The sequence below is a fragment of the Mobula hypostoma genome, chromosome X1, assembly GCF_963921235.1.
Source record: "Mobula hypostoma chromosome X1, sMobHyp1.1, whole genome shotgun sequence".
Taxonomy (NCBI): Eukaryota; Metazoa; Chordata; class Chondrichthyes; order Myliobatiformes; family Myliobatidae; genus Mobula; species Mobula hypostoma.
In genome coordinates, this window is record NC_086128.1 from 29,193,214 (window position 1) to 29,209,664 (window position 16,451).

Below are 16,451 nucleotides of genomic sequence, written 5' to 3' on the forward strand. Positions count from 1 at the left end.
AGGAGCTTTATAGTCACATAAGTACTATCATATACAATACAATGATGTGGCTGGTATCTTTCACATTTTCACCTTAGAACAAGACTGCATATGAAAGCTACACTTCTAGTTTCATTTGGTGGTTCTGAAAGCAACTAAGAAATAGAAGTAGAGGTAGCTTGCCAAGATTTGGTATGTCATCTAAAACTTTGACAAACTTCTATAGATGCATAGTGGAGAGTATACTGACTGGTTACTTCATAGCCTGGTTTGGAAATACCAATGCCCTTGAACAGAAAAACCAACAAACAGTAGTGGATACAGCCCACAACATCACAGGTAAAGCCCTCCACACCACTGAGCACATCTTCAAAGAATGCTGATGCAGGAAAGCAACATCCATCATCAAGGACCTCCACCATTCAGACCATGCTTTTTTCACGCTGCGGCCATCAGGAAGGAGGTACAGGAGCTTTAGGTCCCACACCACCAGGTTCAGGAACAGTTATTGCCCCTCAACAATCAGGCTCCTAAACCAGAGTGGATAACTTCACTTGCCCAACACTGAACTGATTCCACAACATATGGACTCATTTTCAAAGACTCTATAACTCATATTCTAGGTATTTATTACTTATTTATTTATTAGTATTAGTTTTACCTTTTTGCATTTGCACAACATTGTCTTTTGCACATCTTTGTGTGCAGTACGACTGTGAACGCCCTCAAGAAAATAAATCTCAAGGAAGTATACGGTGACATATATGTACTTTGATAATTAAATTTACTTTGAAATTGACCACTTGCTCCCTCATTGAGCAGCAGAGAAGATAAAATCACAGATGACCTTTGCTCTTAGTGCTATATGGCTTGATGATCGCCATTTCGTTATTTTTTTTTCTCCAACGGCGTTCTGAGAGGCGGGACTGCGCAGGCGTGTGACGTCGGGCAGTGCAGCGCGGCAGATTTAAAAGGAACAGAGCCTCATAGAGCGGGCAGTGTAGTTTGCGGGCAGTGGAGTGAGCCAGGAGCAGAGTGAAGACTTAAGGGCTTCGGCTCAACGGGCTTAGGCGGAAATGGGCGAGGCGAGGAAGGTTTGGCATTCATTTTCTGTTGTTATTTGAGGAGAGGGGCAGTATGAGTGTGAGGGCAGTTTGCTGTTCTCGGTGTCAGATGTGGGAGGCCCTGGAGTCTCCAAGCCTCCCGGACGTCTACATCTGCGCCAAGTGCATCGAGATGCAGCTCCTAAGGGACCGTGTTACGGAACTGGAGCTGCAGCTCGATGACCTTCGTCTGGTCAGGGAGAGTGAGGAGTTGATAGAGAGGAGTTGCAGGCAGGTGGTCACGCCGGGGCCATGGGAGGCAGACAAGTGGGTCACGGTTAGGAGGGGGAAGGGGAAGAGTCAGGTAATAGAGAGTACCCCGGTGGCTGTGCCCCTTAACAATAGGTACTCCTGTTTGAGTACTGCTGGGGGGGACAGCTTACCCGGGGGAAGCGACAGTGGCCGTGCCTCTGGCACAGAGTCCGGCCCTGTAGCTCAGAAGGGTAGGGCAAGGAAGAGGAGGGCAGTTGTGATAGGGGACTCGATAGTAAGGGGGTCAAATAGGCGATTCTGTGGACACAGTCCAGAGACCCGGATGGCAGTTTGCCTCCCTGGTGCCAGGGTCCGGGATATCTCTGATCGTGTCCAAGATATCCTGAAGTGGGAGGGTGAGGAGCCAGAGGTCGTGGTACATATAGGTGCCAATGACATAGGCAGGAAAAGGGATGAGGTCCTGAAAGGAGAATATAGGGAGCTAGGAAGGGAGTTGAGAAAAAGGACCGCAAAGGTAGTAATCTCGGGATTACTGTCTGTGCCACGCGACAGTGAGAGTAGGAATGCGATGAGGTGGAGGATAAATGCGTGGCTGAGGGATTGGAGCAGGGGGCAGGGATTCAAGTTTTTGGATCATTGGGACCTCTTTTGGCGCAGGCGTGACCTGTACAAAAAGGACGGGTTACACTTGAATCCTAGGGGGACCAATATCCTGGCAGGGAGATTAGCGAGGGCTACGGAGGTGACTTTAAACTAGAATAGTTGGGGGGTGGGAATCAAATTAAAGAGGCTAGGAGTGAGGAGGTTAGTTCACAACAGGGGGATGGGAACCGGTGCAGAGAGACAGAGGGGTGTAAAGTGAGGGTAGAAGCAAAAAGTACAAAGGAGAAAAGTAAAAGTGGCAGGCCGACAAATCCAGGGCAAGCATTAAAAAGGGCCACTTTTCAACATAATTGTATAAGGGCTAAGAGAGTTGTAAAAGAGCGCCTGAAGGCTTTGTGTGTCAATGCAAGGAGCATTCGTAATAAGGTTCATGAATTGAAAGTGCAGATTGTTATTAATGATTATGATATAGTTGGGATCACAGAGACATGGCTCCAGGGTGACCAAGGATGGGAGCTCAACGTTCAGGGATATTCAATATTCAGGAGGGATAGACATGAAGGAAGGGGAGGTGGGGTGGCAATGCTGGTTAAAGAAGAGATTAACGCAATAGAAAGGAAGGACATAAGCCGGGAAGATGTGGAATCAATATGGGTAGAGCTGCGTAACACTAAGGGGCAGAAGACGCTGGTGGGAGTTGTGTACAGGCCACCTAACAGTAGTAGTGAGGTCGGAGATGGTATTAAACAGGAAATTAGAAATTTGTGCAATAAAGGAACAGCAGTTATAATGGGTGACTTCAATCTACATGTAGATTGGGTGAACCAAATTGGTAAAGGTGCTGAGGAAGAGGATTTCTTGGAATGTATGCGGGATGGTTTTTTGAACCAACGTGTCGAGGAACCAACTAGAGAGCAGGCTATTCTGGACTGGGTTTTGAGCAATGAGGAAGGGTTAATTAGCAATCTTGTCGTGAGAGGCCCCTTGGGTAAGAGTGACCATAATATGGTGGAATTCTTCATTAAGATGGAGAGTGACATAGTTAATTCAGAAACAAAGGTTCTGAACTTAAAGAGGGGTAATTTTGAAGGTATGAGACGTGAATTAGCCAAGATAGACTGGCAAATGACACTTAAAGGATTGACGGTGGATATGCAATGGCAAGCATTTAAAGGTTGCATGGATGAACTACAACAATTGTTCATCCCAGTTTGGCAAAAGAATAAATCAAGGAAGGTAGTACACCCATGGCTGACAAGAGAAATTAGGGATAGTATCAATTCCAAAGAAGAAGCATACAAATTAGCCAGAGAAAGTGGCTCACCTGAGGACTGGGAGAAATTCAGAGTTCAGCAGAGGAGGACAAAGGGCTTAATTAGGAAGGGGAAAAAAGATTATGAGAGAAAACTGGCAGGGAACATAAAAAATGACTGTAAAAGCTTTTATAGATATGTAAAAAGGAAAAGACCGGTAAAGACAAATGTAGGTCCCCTACAGACAGAAACAGGTGAATTGATTATGGGGAGCAAGGACATGGCAGACCAATTGAATAATTACTTTGGTTCTGTCTTCACTAAGGAGGACATAAATAATCTTCCAGAAATAGTAGGGGACAGAGGGTCCAGTGAGATGGAGGAACTGAGCGAAATACATGTTAGTAGGGAAGTGGTGTTAGGTAAATTGAAGGGATTGAAGGCAGATAAATCCCCAGGGCCAGATGGTCTGCATCCCAGAGTGCTTAAGGAAGTAGCCCAAGAAATAGTGGATGCATTAGTGATCATTTTTCAAAACTCGTTAGATTCTGGACTAGTTCCTGAGGATTGGAGGGTGGCTAATGTAACCCCACTTTTTAAAAAAGGAGGGAGAGAGAAACCGGGGAATTATAGACCGGTTAGCCTAACGTCGGTGGTGGGGAAACTGCTGGAGTCAGTTATCAAAGATGTGATAACAGCACATTTGGAAAGCGGTGAAATCATCGGACAAAGTCAGCATGGATTTGTGAAAGGAAAATCACGCCTGACGAATCTCATAGAATTTTTTGAGGATGTAACTAGTAGAGTGGATAGGGGAGAACCAGTGGATATGGTATATTTGGATTTTCAAAAGGCTTTTGACAAGGTCCCACACAGGAGATTAGTGTGCAAACTTAAAGCACACGGTATTGGGGGTAAGGTATTGATGTGGATGGAGAATTGGTTAGCAGACAGGAAGCAAAGAGTGGGAATTAACGGGACCTTTTCAGAATGGCAGGCAGTGACTAGTGGGGTACCGCAAGGCTCAGTGCTGGGACCCCAGTTGTTTACAATATATATTAATGACTTGGATGAGGGAATTAAATGCAGCATCTCCAAGTTTGCAGATGACACGAAGCTGGGTGGCAGTGTTAGCTGTGAGGAGGATGCTAAGAGGATGCAGAGTGACTTGGATAGGTTGGGTGAGTGGGCAAATTCATGGCAGATGCAATTTAATGTGGATAAATGTGAAGTTATCCACTTTGGTGGCAAAAATAGGAAAACAGATTATTATCTGAATGGTGAATTATTATCCGATTAGGAAAAGGGGAGGTGCAACGAGACCTGGGTGTCATTATACACCAGTCATTGAAAGTGGGCATGCAGGTACAGCAGGCGGTGAAAAAGGCGAATGGTATGCTGGCATTTATAGCGAGAGGATTTGAGTACAGGAGCAGGGAGGTACTACTGCAGTTGTACAAGGCCTTGGTGAGACCACACCTGGAGTATTGTGTGCAGTTTTGGTCCCCTAATCTGAGGAAAGACATCCTTGCCATAGAGGGGGTACAAAGAAGGTTCACCAGATTGATTCCTGGGATGGCAGGACTTTCATATGAAGAAAGACTGGATGAACTGGGCTTGTACTCGTTGGAATTTAGAAGATTGAGGGGGGATCTGATTAAAACGTATAAAATCCTAAAGGGATTGGACAGGCTAGATGCAGGAAGATTGTTCCCGATGTTGAGTAAGTCCAGAACAAGGGGTCACAGTTTGAGGATAAAGGGGATGCCTTTTAGGACCGAGATTAGGAAAAACTTCTTCACACAATGAGTGGTGAATCTGTGGAATTCTCTGCCACAGGAAACAGTTGAGGCCAGTTCATTGGCTGTATTTAAGAGGGAGTTAGATATGGCCCTTGTGGCTATGGGGATCAGGAGGTATGGAGGGAAGGCTGGGGCGGGGTTCTGAGTTGGATGATCAGCCATGATCATAATAAATGGCGGTGCAGGCTCGAAGGGCCGAATGGCCTACTCCTGCACCTATTTTCTATGTTTCTATTTCCTTAACATCAAAATCTATGCGAGTGACTTGGGAAGAGAATTTCAAAGATTCATCACGTGCTGTACAAAGGAATTTCTCCTCTTTGTTAAACAACTGACTTTTTTAAAAAAAATAATCCTTTAATTCTAGACATTTTAGCCAAAGAAAACAAATCTGCATCTGCTTTGTCAAAACCCATTAGAACTTAATACATTTCGTACATTTCACCAAGATACCTTGCATTTTTTTTTCAATTTAAGAATATAGCAGCAGTATGTCTAATTCCCTGTCATATGACAAACCTATCATCCCATGAATGAAGCTGGTAGAACTGTTGCCATATCACACCTGATACAGAGAACAAGCCTGCACAAAATTCCAGATGGTGTCTCAGTAGACCCCGATATAATCGAATAAGGCACAGAGTCATAGAGCAGTACTGCACAGAAACAGGCCCTTCAGCCCATCTAGTCTGTGCCAAACTATTATTCTGCCAAATCCCATTGACTGGCACATTGAATATAGCCTCCAATACCCTCCCATGCATATACTTACCCAAACTTCTCTTAAATGTTGAAATCAAACCCATATTCACTTCTGCTGCCAGCTCATTTCACAATCTCACCACCCTCTGAGTGAAGAAGTTCTCCCTCATGTTCCCCTTTCTACCCAACTCCCTATATTCCTTCTTCAAGACCTCCTCCATTTTCTTATCCATGTCGCCTGTACCAATATGAATGTTGTTTAATTTCTCTTCCAGTTCTTTAATCCATAATATAACTTCTCTAATCTCTGTCTGCACAGACCTAATCCGTCAACTACTCCTTTCCTTTTTAAATACCTGTAGAATCTCAGGGCCTGTTTTTTGCATTTTTCCCAGATTCTCATTCTATTCTCCTAATCTTTATCAATGTCTTAGACTCTCCTTTACTTAATTCTGAAAAGCTCCTAAAAGTTCAGTCTTACTCTCTTTCTTGGCAACATTTTCATTTGATGTAATACTACCTACAACTTCTTCATGGCCACTGCTGGACCACTTTTCCTAGGTTTTAACTTGACCTTAAAATGGGACATATATTATTTGTTAACTATGAATTATTTCTTCAAATGCTTAATTACTCTCTTGCCTTTTGATACTTTTCAGATCTACCAAAGCAATTTTATGCTTTATTCAGAATTGAGATATTTAAAAAAAGTTTTAAACACAGGCCTTTTCAGATTTTGAACATCATTCCCTAAAGTTCCAGATCAATTAATCCGCTCACTATGCAACACTGCATTTAAAATATCTAGTACCTTCATTGATTCCTCAATCAACTGATCTACAAAACATTCTACATGAATTCATCCTCCAAATTATTACCTGTAATCTACTTTGTCCTGTTTTACTATAGATAAGAATCCCACTATATTATCCTTGATACGTGATTCTCAATCAATTTGCAAGGCCATTAGTCCAGTTAGTTTCAAGTCAATCTTAATCCAATGAAACAGCTCCCTCTTTCTCAAAGCTTGTCAGCCCAAAGAATTGAAACCCACTTAGAACAAAGAACAGTACAGCATGGTACAAGGCACTTCAGCCCATGATATTATGCTGACCTATATAAAGCTACGCTGTGGTTAATGGGCAGTTGAAACCCTTCATCAGGAATGCAAAGAAAGAGAGAAGACAGCCTCTTCTTGTATTGCTGTCCATAGATGCTGCCTGAGTTCCTCCAGTATTTTGTGTGGAGTATTATGGTTTGGAGTTCGGTCTGTGTATGTATGGGAGGGAGGAAAGGGGCTTGTTTTGCTGCTATTAATTTGTAACTTATTATGTTCTGTTTTGTTGTGACCTGTATTGTTCTGCCAAGATTGTGAGCATGCAACGTTGGTGCCTAAATGCAGACATCCCACCCTGCAAAAACTCATTTCAGGGAGGTAGCACCCCAGCCCCCCCCGCAACCCCATATCCCTTCCCCCTACCAGTCAACCTCCAAGGGTGTATGTAATACTTCCTTTTGTGATTTTGTCTAATCTGTAAACCAGGTTGGGTATATGCAGAAAATGTGACATTAAAATATGTACTTATATTATATTATCATGTTTATTCTGTTACAACTTTAAGCAAGTCTACAGGGAGTTTGGCCTCATCACGTAGGACATCAATAGCGTTGCTCCTTAGCAGCCAGCCAGCTAGTTTAAATAACGTTAGCTATGCCAATGAATGAATAACACCTGTTAAACTCACCTCAGCATGCCTTTTTACATTTTAACCCACCATGGGCAATAGAAAAGTCACTGTTGCAAACAGTGCAGTGAGCAACACTGTCATTATTTTTGAGGTCGACTGTAAAGCCCGCCCACAGAAAACTGATAGGTCTACTTAGCAGAGGTCCCCAACATTTTTTGCACCGCGGACCGGTTTAATATTGACAATATTCTTGCGAACCAGCCGACGGGGGGGGCGGGGGGGGGGTGTTAATCACGTCCGGAATATAGGTGATAAGTCAACTATAAGTCACTTATAAGTGGCTAATACACTCAATTTCATTTCTAAAAGGGTTTATCTAACGAATTTAATATTGAACACACAGCACATATTTTCCTCGCATGAATATAGTGATAAGTCAATTATAAGTCAATAGCATCATAACATTTTAAGTCACGTTTGGATATTAAACACAGAGCATATTTTCCTCGTATGAACATATAAAATCATTGCAACACACCAATATTGCTGAATCAGTGGGAGCCCTGGGCTTGTTTTCCTGCAACAAGATGGTGCCATCAACGGTTGATTGGAGACAGGATACTCGAAGGGGGTTCCTTATGTCCAGTCTATTCCGCAATTTAATTTTCGTTGCATTCATTGCAGAAATCCTGCTTCGCAAAGATATGTTGGAAATGGAAGCAACGTTTTTAGTACTTCCGTGGCTATCTCAGGATATTCAGCCTTGACTTTGATCCAGAATGCCAGCAGAGATGTTATGTCAAACGTACTTTTCAGCACCGTCATTTGCAAGCTCGAGGAGTTGATCTTCTTCCCGCGCTGACATGGATGACGCGTGCGTAATGACCTCGCACAAATTCAAATTCAACAGTGGGCATGACAGGGAATGAGGAAAGGTGCAGCTGACTCATATCGTTTCATATCGCCAAATCATGTTGTTTCCTTGCAGCCCGGTGGTTGGGGACCACTCTTAGCACGAAGAGAGACCAATCAGGATGTTCGCTCTCCCTCTCTCAAAAAAATCGATTTCCGGGATATTGTATATAATTTACGGACATCAGGGAGCCACCATCGATATGCGGGAGACTCCCGGAACTTCTGGAAGAGGTGGGATGTCTGTAAATGTGTGGTGACACTTGTGGGCTGCTCCCAGCACACACTTAAGTTGTGTTGGTTGTTAATGCAAAAGACACATTTCACTGTATGTTTCCATGTAAATGTGATAAATAAATGAATCTGAATCTGAAACCAGCAAGACATCACTTGGACATTTGCCTAGCAGGCAACTATGCAAAGCTGCAATAATGAAACAGACAAGGTCTTTCATTAAATCGGAAAATGTATGCATCACAAACATGATCAAGCTGCAAAGATCTTTCACCTTGATGAAAGGAGGCAAATATGTATGGCCAGAATCCAACCTCCTGTTCAATTTAGGGTTAAATATGATCAAGCTGAATGTGTATTGTGGACTGAAAGTGATAATTAGCCCTGACTGGCTGGCTTTCATTTCCCTAATTAAGCAGTATTTTTCTGAATTTACCATGAACAGTTGTTAATATCCTATGATCAAAGTCAGCAGTGGTCTTTGGATCTCTGTTCTGTTACAATTACACAGCAATTTCTCATTTCACTAGTTTTAATTTTGGCAGATTTATACTTTTTTTTAAAATCGAGTTTGTTGAATTATACTTGTAAATTGTGAGTGATAATGCCAGATATAAAAATCCTTCTCCCTCAAGAGAACACCTTTGATCTGTAAGTTGTGAACTTTAATCCAAAGTTCAAAGAACACAGCACAGCATTAATCACAGAGTTTCAGATGGTTGAAGTATTTTTTATTTCCAATTTTCTTTTGATTTAAATTCTCAAAATGGTTTCTAAATTATGAAGTTACAGAACACCAAATCTATGGAGCTTGTAGGTAAAGTACATTGATAAGTTCATGCTTCTTGACAAGGCTACTCGTCCAAAAGAAATAACTATTTGTGAATATGGTTTCTTTGCTCCTGGTTTCAGAAGATCAGTGACATTAGCAATTGGGGTGGGAGAACAGAGAGAGGAGAAAATTGCCTTCCAAAATTCACATTTATCAAGCACATTTAGTAGATCATACAGAGGCAATCTGAAATTTATCAGGAGGCCAGATGTAAATGGGTCTGCACGTCCAGTGGAGGATGAAGACCCGGGAAGCGGCCTGTCCTGGGGTTGGAGGACATCTGTGTGACTGGGTGGTTAAGTGGTAGGAAGGAAAGGGGCTTCTTTGCTGTTGCTCTGATGAACACTCTAGTCTATGTTGGCACTGAAATGTATGGTGACACTTGTGGACTGTCCTCAGCACATCCTTCGGTTGTGCTGGCATTAACACAAATGATGCATTTCACTGTATGTTTCCATGTACATGTGTTAAATATTTCAATCTGAATTTAGTCAACATTTAGTTGACCTCCCAAACATCAAACAGGACTGCCAGGAATTTCACATCCAAAAATCTCACATCCATTTTCCATGCTGAGCTCACTACATTAATATATATTAATGACTTGGAAGAGGGAATTAAATGCAGCATCTCCAAGTTTGCGGATGACACGAAGCTGGGCGGCAGTGTTAGCTGTGAGGAGGATGCTAAGAGGATGCAGAGTGACTTGGATAGGTTGGGTGAGTGGGCAAATTCATGGCAGATGCAATTTAATGTGGATAAATGTGAAGTTATCCACTTTGGTGGCAAAAATAGGAAAACAGATTATTATCTGAATGGTGGCCGATTAGGAAAAGGGGAGGTGCATTATACACCAGTCATTGAAAGTGGGCATGCAGGTACAGCAGGCGGTGAAAAAGGCGAATGGTATGCTGGCATTTATAGTGAGAGGATTCGAGTACAGGAGCAGGGAGGTACTACTGCAGTTGTACAAGGCCTTGGTGAGACCACACCTGGAGTATTGTGTGCAGTTCTGGTCCCCTAATCTGAGGAAAGACATCCTTGCCATGGAGGGAGTACAAAGAAGGTTCACCAGATTGATTCCTGGGATGGCAGGACTTTCATATGAAGAAAGACTGGATGAACTGGGCTTGTACTCGTTGGAATTTAGAAGATTGAGGGGGGATCTGATTGAAACGTATAAAATCCTAAAGGGATTGGACAGGCTAGATGCAGGAAGATTGTTCCCGATGTTGGGGAAGACCAGAACGAAGGGTCACAGTTTGAGGATAAAGGGGAAGCCTTTTAGGACCGAGATTAGGAAAAACTTCTTCACACAGAGAGTGGTGAATCTGTGGAATTCTCTGCCACAGGAAACAGTTGAGGCCAGTTCATTGGCTATGTTTAAGAGGGAGTTAGATATGGCCCTTGTGGCTACGGGGATCAGGGGGTATGGAGGGAAGGCTGGTGCAGGGTTCTGAGTTGGATGATCAGCCATGATCATAATAAATGGCGGTGCAGGCTCGAAGGGCCGAATGGCCTACTCCTGCACCTATTTTCTATGTTTCTATGTTTCTATGTTTACCCACATCCTTAGAAGGCAACAATGTAGATTAAGTATTACAAGCCTCTCAGTCTGAAGTGAGTCTGACCATCTGAGCCATTTTCCCCAGTCTATTATAGGGTAATTTAAAATTCTAGAATGGATTCACAAATTAAGGTAACTGTTTTATGAATGCAGGATAATGTCCTTTAACCTCCAAGTTCATAAATTTCATCTTGAATCAATGAAGGATGCTTGACAGACGTGGCAGGGCTTGAATGCCATCATTACCTCTTACAAAGTGAAATCAAGAGACATAGGTGACAAAGCTTTGCTTCCAGATGAGCTCAATGCTTTCTATGCTCATTTTGACCATCAAAACATTGAGGAATCATCACGAACTCCCACAGCTATCACAAAAAAGCAGCATCCATCATCAGGGACCCCACCACCCAGGTTATGCTCTCCTCTCACTGCTGCTCTCAGGAAGGTGGTACAGGAGCCTCAGGACTCACACCACCAGGTTCAAGAATAGTTATTACCCCTCAACCATCAGGCACTTGAACCAGAGGAGGATAACCTTACTCAACTTCATTTGCCATCACTTAACGGTACTAGTTTAAACTAGAATTGCTGGGTGGTGGGAACCAAACTGAAGAGACGGAGGAAGAGGCGGTTGGCTCACAAATACAGAAAGCTTGGAGACAGTGCGAGAGGGATGATAGGCAGATGATAGAGGAGGGATGCACTCAGACCAATAGTTTGAGGTGTGTCTATTTTAATGCAAGAATCATTATGAACAAAGCGGATGAGCTTAGAGCCTGGATCAGTACTTGGAGCTATGATGTTGTGGCCATTACAGAGACTTGGATGGCTCAGGGGCAGGAATGGTTACTTAAGAGTGCCAAGCTTTAGATGTTTCGGAAAGGACAGGGAGGAAAGCAAAAGAGGTGGAGGTGTGGCACTGCTGATCAGAGATAGTGTCATGGCTGGAGGAAAGGAGGAAGTTATGGAGGGATTGTCTACGGAGTCTCTGTGGGTGGAAGTTAGGAACAGGAAGGGGTCAATAACTCTACTGAGCGTTTTTTTTATATAAAGACCACCCAATAGTAACAGGGACATCGAGGAGCAGATAGGGAGGCAGATTCTGGAAAGGTGTAATAATAACAGGGTTGTCGTGATGGGAGATTTTAATTTCCCAACTACTGATTGGCAGCTCCCTAGAGCGAGGGGTTCAGATGGGGTGGAGTTTGTTAAGTGTGTTCAGGAAGGTGTCCTGACACAATATGTAGATAAGCCTACAACAGGAGAGGCTGTTCTTGATCTGGTATTGGGAAATGAACCTTGTCAGCTGTCAGGTCTCTCAGTGGGAGAGCATTTTGGAGATAGTGATCACAATACCATCTCCTTTACCATAGCATTGGAGAGGGACAGGAACAGACAAGTTAGGAAAGCGTTTAATTGGAGTAAAGGGAAATATGAAGCTATCAGGCAGGAACTTGGAAGCATAAATTGGGAACAGATGCTCTCAGGGAAATGTACGGCAGAAATGTGGGAAATGTTCAGGGGATATTTATGTGGCGTTCTGCATAGGTACGTTCCAGTAGGACAGAGAAATGATGGTAGGGTACAGGAACCGTGGTGTACAAAGGCTGTTGAAAATCTAGTCAAGAAGAAAAGCTTACGAAAGGCTCAAAAGAACTAGGGAATGATAGAGACCTAGAAAATTATAAGGCTAGCAGGAAGGAGCTCAAGAATGAAATTAGGAGAGCCAGAAGGGGCCATGAGAAGGCCTTGGTGGACAGGATTAAGGAAAACCCCAAGGGATTCTAAGAGTATGTGAAGACAAAGAGGATAAGATGTGAAAGAATAGGACCAAACAAGTGTGACAGTGGAAACATGTGTATGGAACTGGAGGAGATAGCACACATACTTAATAAATACTTTGCTTCAGTATTCACAACGGAAAAGGATCTTGGTGATTGTAGGGATGACTCACAGTGGATTGAAAAGCTTGAGCATATAGACATTAAGAAAGAGGATGTGCTGGAGCTTTTGGAAAGCATCAAGTTGCATAAGTCTCCGGGACCAGACGAGACTGGGACCTAGACTACTGTGGGAGACGAGGGAGGAGATTGCTGAGCCTCTGGTAATGATCTTTGCATCATCAATGGGGACGGGAGTGGTTCTGGAGGATTGGACGGTTGCAGATGTTGTTCCCTTATTCAAGAAAGGGAGTGGAGATAGTCCAGGAAATTATAGACCAGTGAGTCTTACTTCAGTGGTTAGTAAGTTGATGGAAAAGATCCTGAGAGGCAGGATTTATGAACATTTGGACAGGCAGAATACGATTTAAAATAGTCAGCATGGCTTTGTCAAAGGCAGGTCGTGCTATGCAGACTGGCTATGCAGGTGTTATACCTTGCCCAAGGGTGACCTGCAGGCTAGTAGAGGGAAGGAATGCCTTACACCTCCTTTAGTAGACATGAATCTCCACCCCACCACCTAAGACATACATGTACTTTGATAATAAATTTACTTTGAACTTTGAAGCTAACTCTGCCTTGCCCTGAACATTACCTTCCAATAATCCTTTCCAAGTCACTGAACATCCCTTGGAGTACAGTAAAGTCAACCATCAAGAAATGGAAAGAATATGGCAGAGTTATAAATCTGCTCAGAGCAGGATGTCCTCAAAAACTGAGTGACTATGCAAGAAGGGGACTAGTAAGGGAGGTCTCCAAGAGACCTATGACAACTCCGGAACAGACTGCACATACAACTGTTGCCCGGGTGCTTCACCAGTCACAGCTTTATGGGAGAGTGACAAAGAGAAAGTCACTGTTGAAAAAAAACTCACATGAAATCTCAGCTAGAGTTTGGAGTGGACATGTGGGAGATTCTGAAGTCAGCTGGAAAAAGGTTCTATGGTCTGATGAAACTAAAATTGAGCTATTTGGCCATCAGACTAAACGCTATGTTTGGCATAAGCCAAACACCGCAGATCATCAAAAACACACCATCCCTACCGTGAAGTATGGTGGTGGCTGCATCATGCTGTGGGGATGCTTCAGTGCAATTAATTTAGATCACTTTGTAGAGATCTGTTTTGCTTTGATATGAAAGAGTCTTTTTCTGTTGATCGGTGTAAAATTAAAGTCAAATTAAATCCACTGTGATTCAATGTTGTAAAACAATAAAACATGTAAACTTCCAAGGGGAGGGGGTGAATACTTTTTATAGGTACTGTATTTCTTATTATAATTTATAGTATTTTATATGTATCCTACTTTACTGTTGCTGCATAGCAACAAATTTTACGACATACTGCACGTCAGTGATAATAAATGTGGTTCAGACCAAGAACATGAAGGCAGAAAATTTGGAGTAAATCAAGAGCTAAAATCAGGAAGCATAAAGAGGAACGGAAACATAATTTTAGGCACAAAAATTCATGAGATGCTGGGGAAGTTGCAATTGAAGTGGGCAGATGTTTTTTCTTTGGTAAATGATTAAGTGACAAGCAGCTTAAAAGGAAAATAAAGGTATTGATGCACTTTGATCACAAAGTAAAATGGCCTCCTCCTATTACTGAAAGATTGATCCTGCAAGCATGCAGCTCCCTTCATGTAATTGTGTTGCCATGTTCAAAATTCTGAACATTATTTGTCTGGGAAGCCTCAAAGATCATTACATGTATTGGAAAGAACAAGTGCTATGTTTGCTCAGCATACACATCTGGAAAAGAATTCATTCTATCAAACAAATGTAAAATTAATTAAAGCTAATCCCCATTGTGATGCTTTTTCACCTTTACATATTGCTTGTTTCTTCGGTCTTTCAAAATTTTCCACTGCATCACCGTTCAACAAAGATAGTTGTACATTACTTGTAATTGCTTTAAAGTACAAGTTTACCTTAAAGAGTTGTCTCCCACTCCAAGGCATCCTCGCAAACTAAGCTTCCGTAAAAAGCCGCCACATCTTTTGGAAATATTCTCTACTACTCGGCCCTGTGTAAGAAAAAGAAACATAACACTTGTTTGACACAATATAAAAGAATATAGATGATAAATTAAATAGTTTCAAAACCCAAATGAAAAAATTCCATTTCTCCAATCAAAATATGATAGAAAGTGTCAATATTTAACTGGGAAGTTAATTGTATAAAAATAAGATGAAGACAGATGTAGAAATTTACAGGAATTGAGAAATGCTGGAGTGCCACATAAGATTCAGAAAATGAAAAGGTAAGTTAACATTTTGGAGATAGGCCCTTATCTAAATTAGATTCTCTGCATTCAGGCTAAGCCCCTTCTTTAGCAAACCAAAAGGAGAAAAATATACTGTTACCAGGTTGTAATCATCAAAGTTCAGAGAAGGACTAGTCTACAATAAAAAATTCCTATGTTTTGCCTTTAAAAGGTACTTGCCCAAGTTCCCATGTGAACTTGGCGTTAGAGACATCATCAAAATGACATGATCCTACATAGCCAATTATATTTTTGCATCAAACCACCAAACTTTCTCAACATGCAAGTGCACCAGATGATGAGTTACAGCTTGCATAATAAAAACACGAAGATTATGTTCTTGGGCAACCAGGATATCAAAAAAAGTGTTTTACAAATTAAATATTTGTTCCACAAAGGGTGTTAATGTCTTAAAAAGTTAAGCACCCAGTGGAATGACAGGTATGAGTATACAATTGCCAATTTGAGTATTATGGGTGGTTCAAGCTGTCAGGGAGATGATCAATTGCAAACGCCTAGCAGTCTAGACTTATTTGAAGACAGAAAATGTTGGTTCATCAGCATCTGGAAAGATTTTTTAAGATTTCAGAACCAGACTGGCAGGGCTGCAAAGTGTCAGCAAAACCCCATAAAGTGTGGAAGGAGACCAAGTTGATGGCATTTTGCATCATCTTTTCTCCTTACTGAAGAACTCATTATTGAAGGATCAATTTAGCATGAGCTGTCTCAGTAAACCAGCAAACGTAATCAAAGACTTCACCCACCCTAGACATTCTCTCTTCTCCTCACCCCTCTCATCAGGTAGAAAACACAAAAAAGACAAAGTATATATTATCAGGCTCAAAGGCAGCTTCTTTCCCTCTGTTATAAACTAATGAACCTAGATGAATTCTTGCCCTCACAATTTGCCTCATCTTGGCCTTGCACATTATTGTCTACCTGCACTGCAATTTCTGTAACACTTAATTTTGCATTCTGTTATTGTTTTGCCTTGTATCTCAATACACTATTATAATGAAATCATCTGTATGGACTGTATTCTATATATCAGTACATGTGATAATAACAAATCAATTTGCCAATTTGCTTTCAGTTCTGAAGAATTTACACAATACATGATATAATGAACAAATTCAGCTTTGGCACTCACACTATGCAGACAATAATTGCATGTAATATTCATTGTACATAGAGCCAATGTTATATTCCATTCAGATCTATAACCACAAAATTAATGTCAGGTGCAGTACATAATGGGTTCATTATACAATATCGCCTAATTAACCAACTATTAGCTCAAAAATGTATGTGCTATTAAACATAAGTAAAATTGTACAATGCTCCTATTCTTATGCT

At 41.9% G+C, this 16,451-nt stretch overlaps 1 protein-coding gene across 5 annotated transcripts in view; it reads right to left on the reverse strand.

Annotated features, from left to right (window-relative positions):
• Nucleotides 1–16,451, reverse strand: part of LOC134340475 (F-box/LRR-repeat protein 20) — a 162,522-nt gene that overhangs the window by 23,088 nt on the left and 122,983 nt on the right. For all 5 annotated transcript variants that reach the window (XM_063037782.1, XM_063037786.1, XM_063037784.1 and 2 more), the window contains one exon: nt 14,761–14,855. In XM_063037782.1, the coding sequence (XP_062893852.1) occupies nt 14,761–14,855 (95 nt within the window). The remainder of the gene's footprint in view (nt 1–14,760; nt 14,856–16,451) is intronic.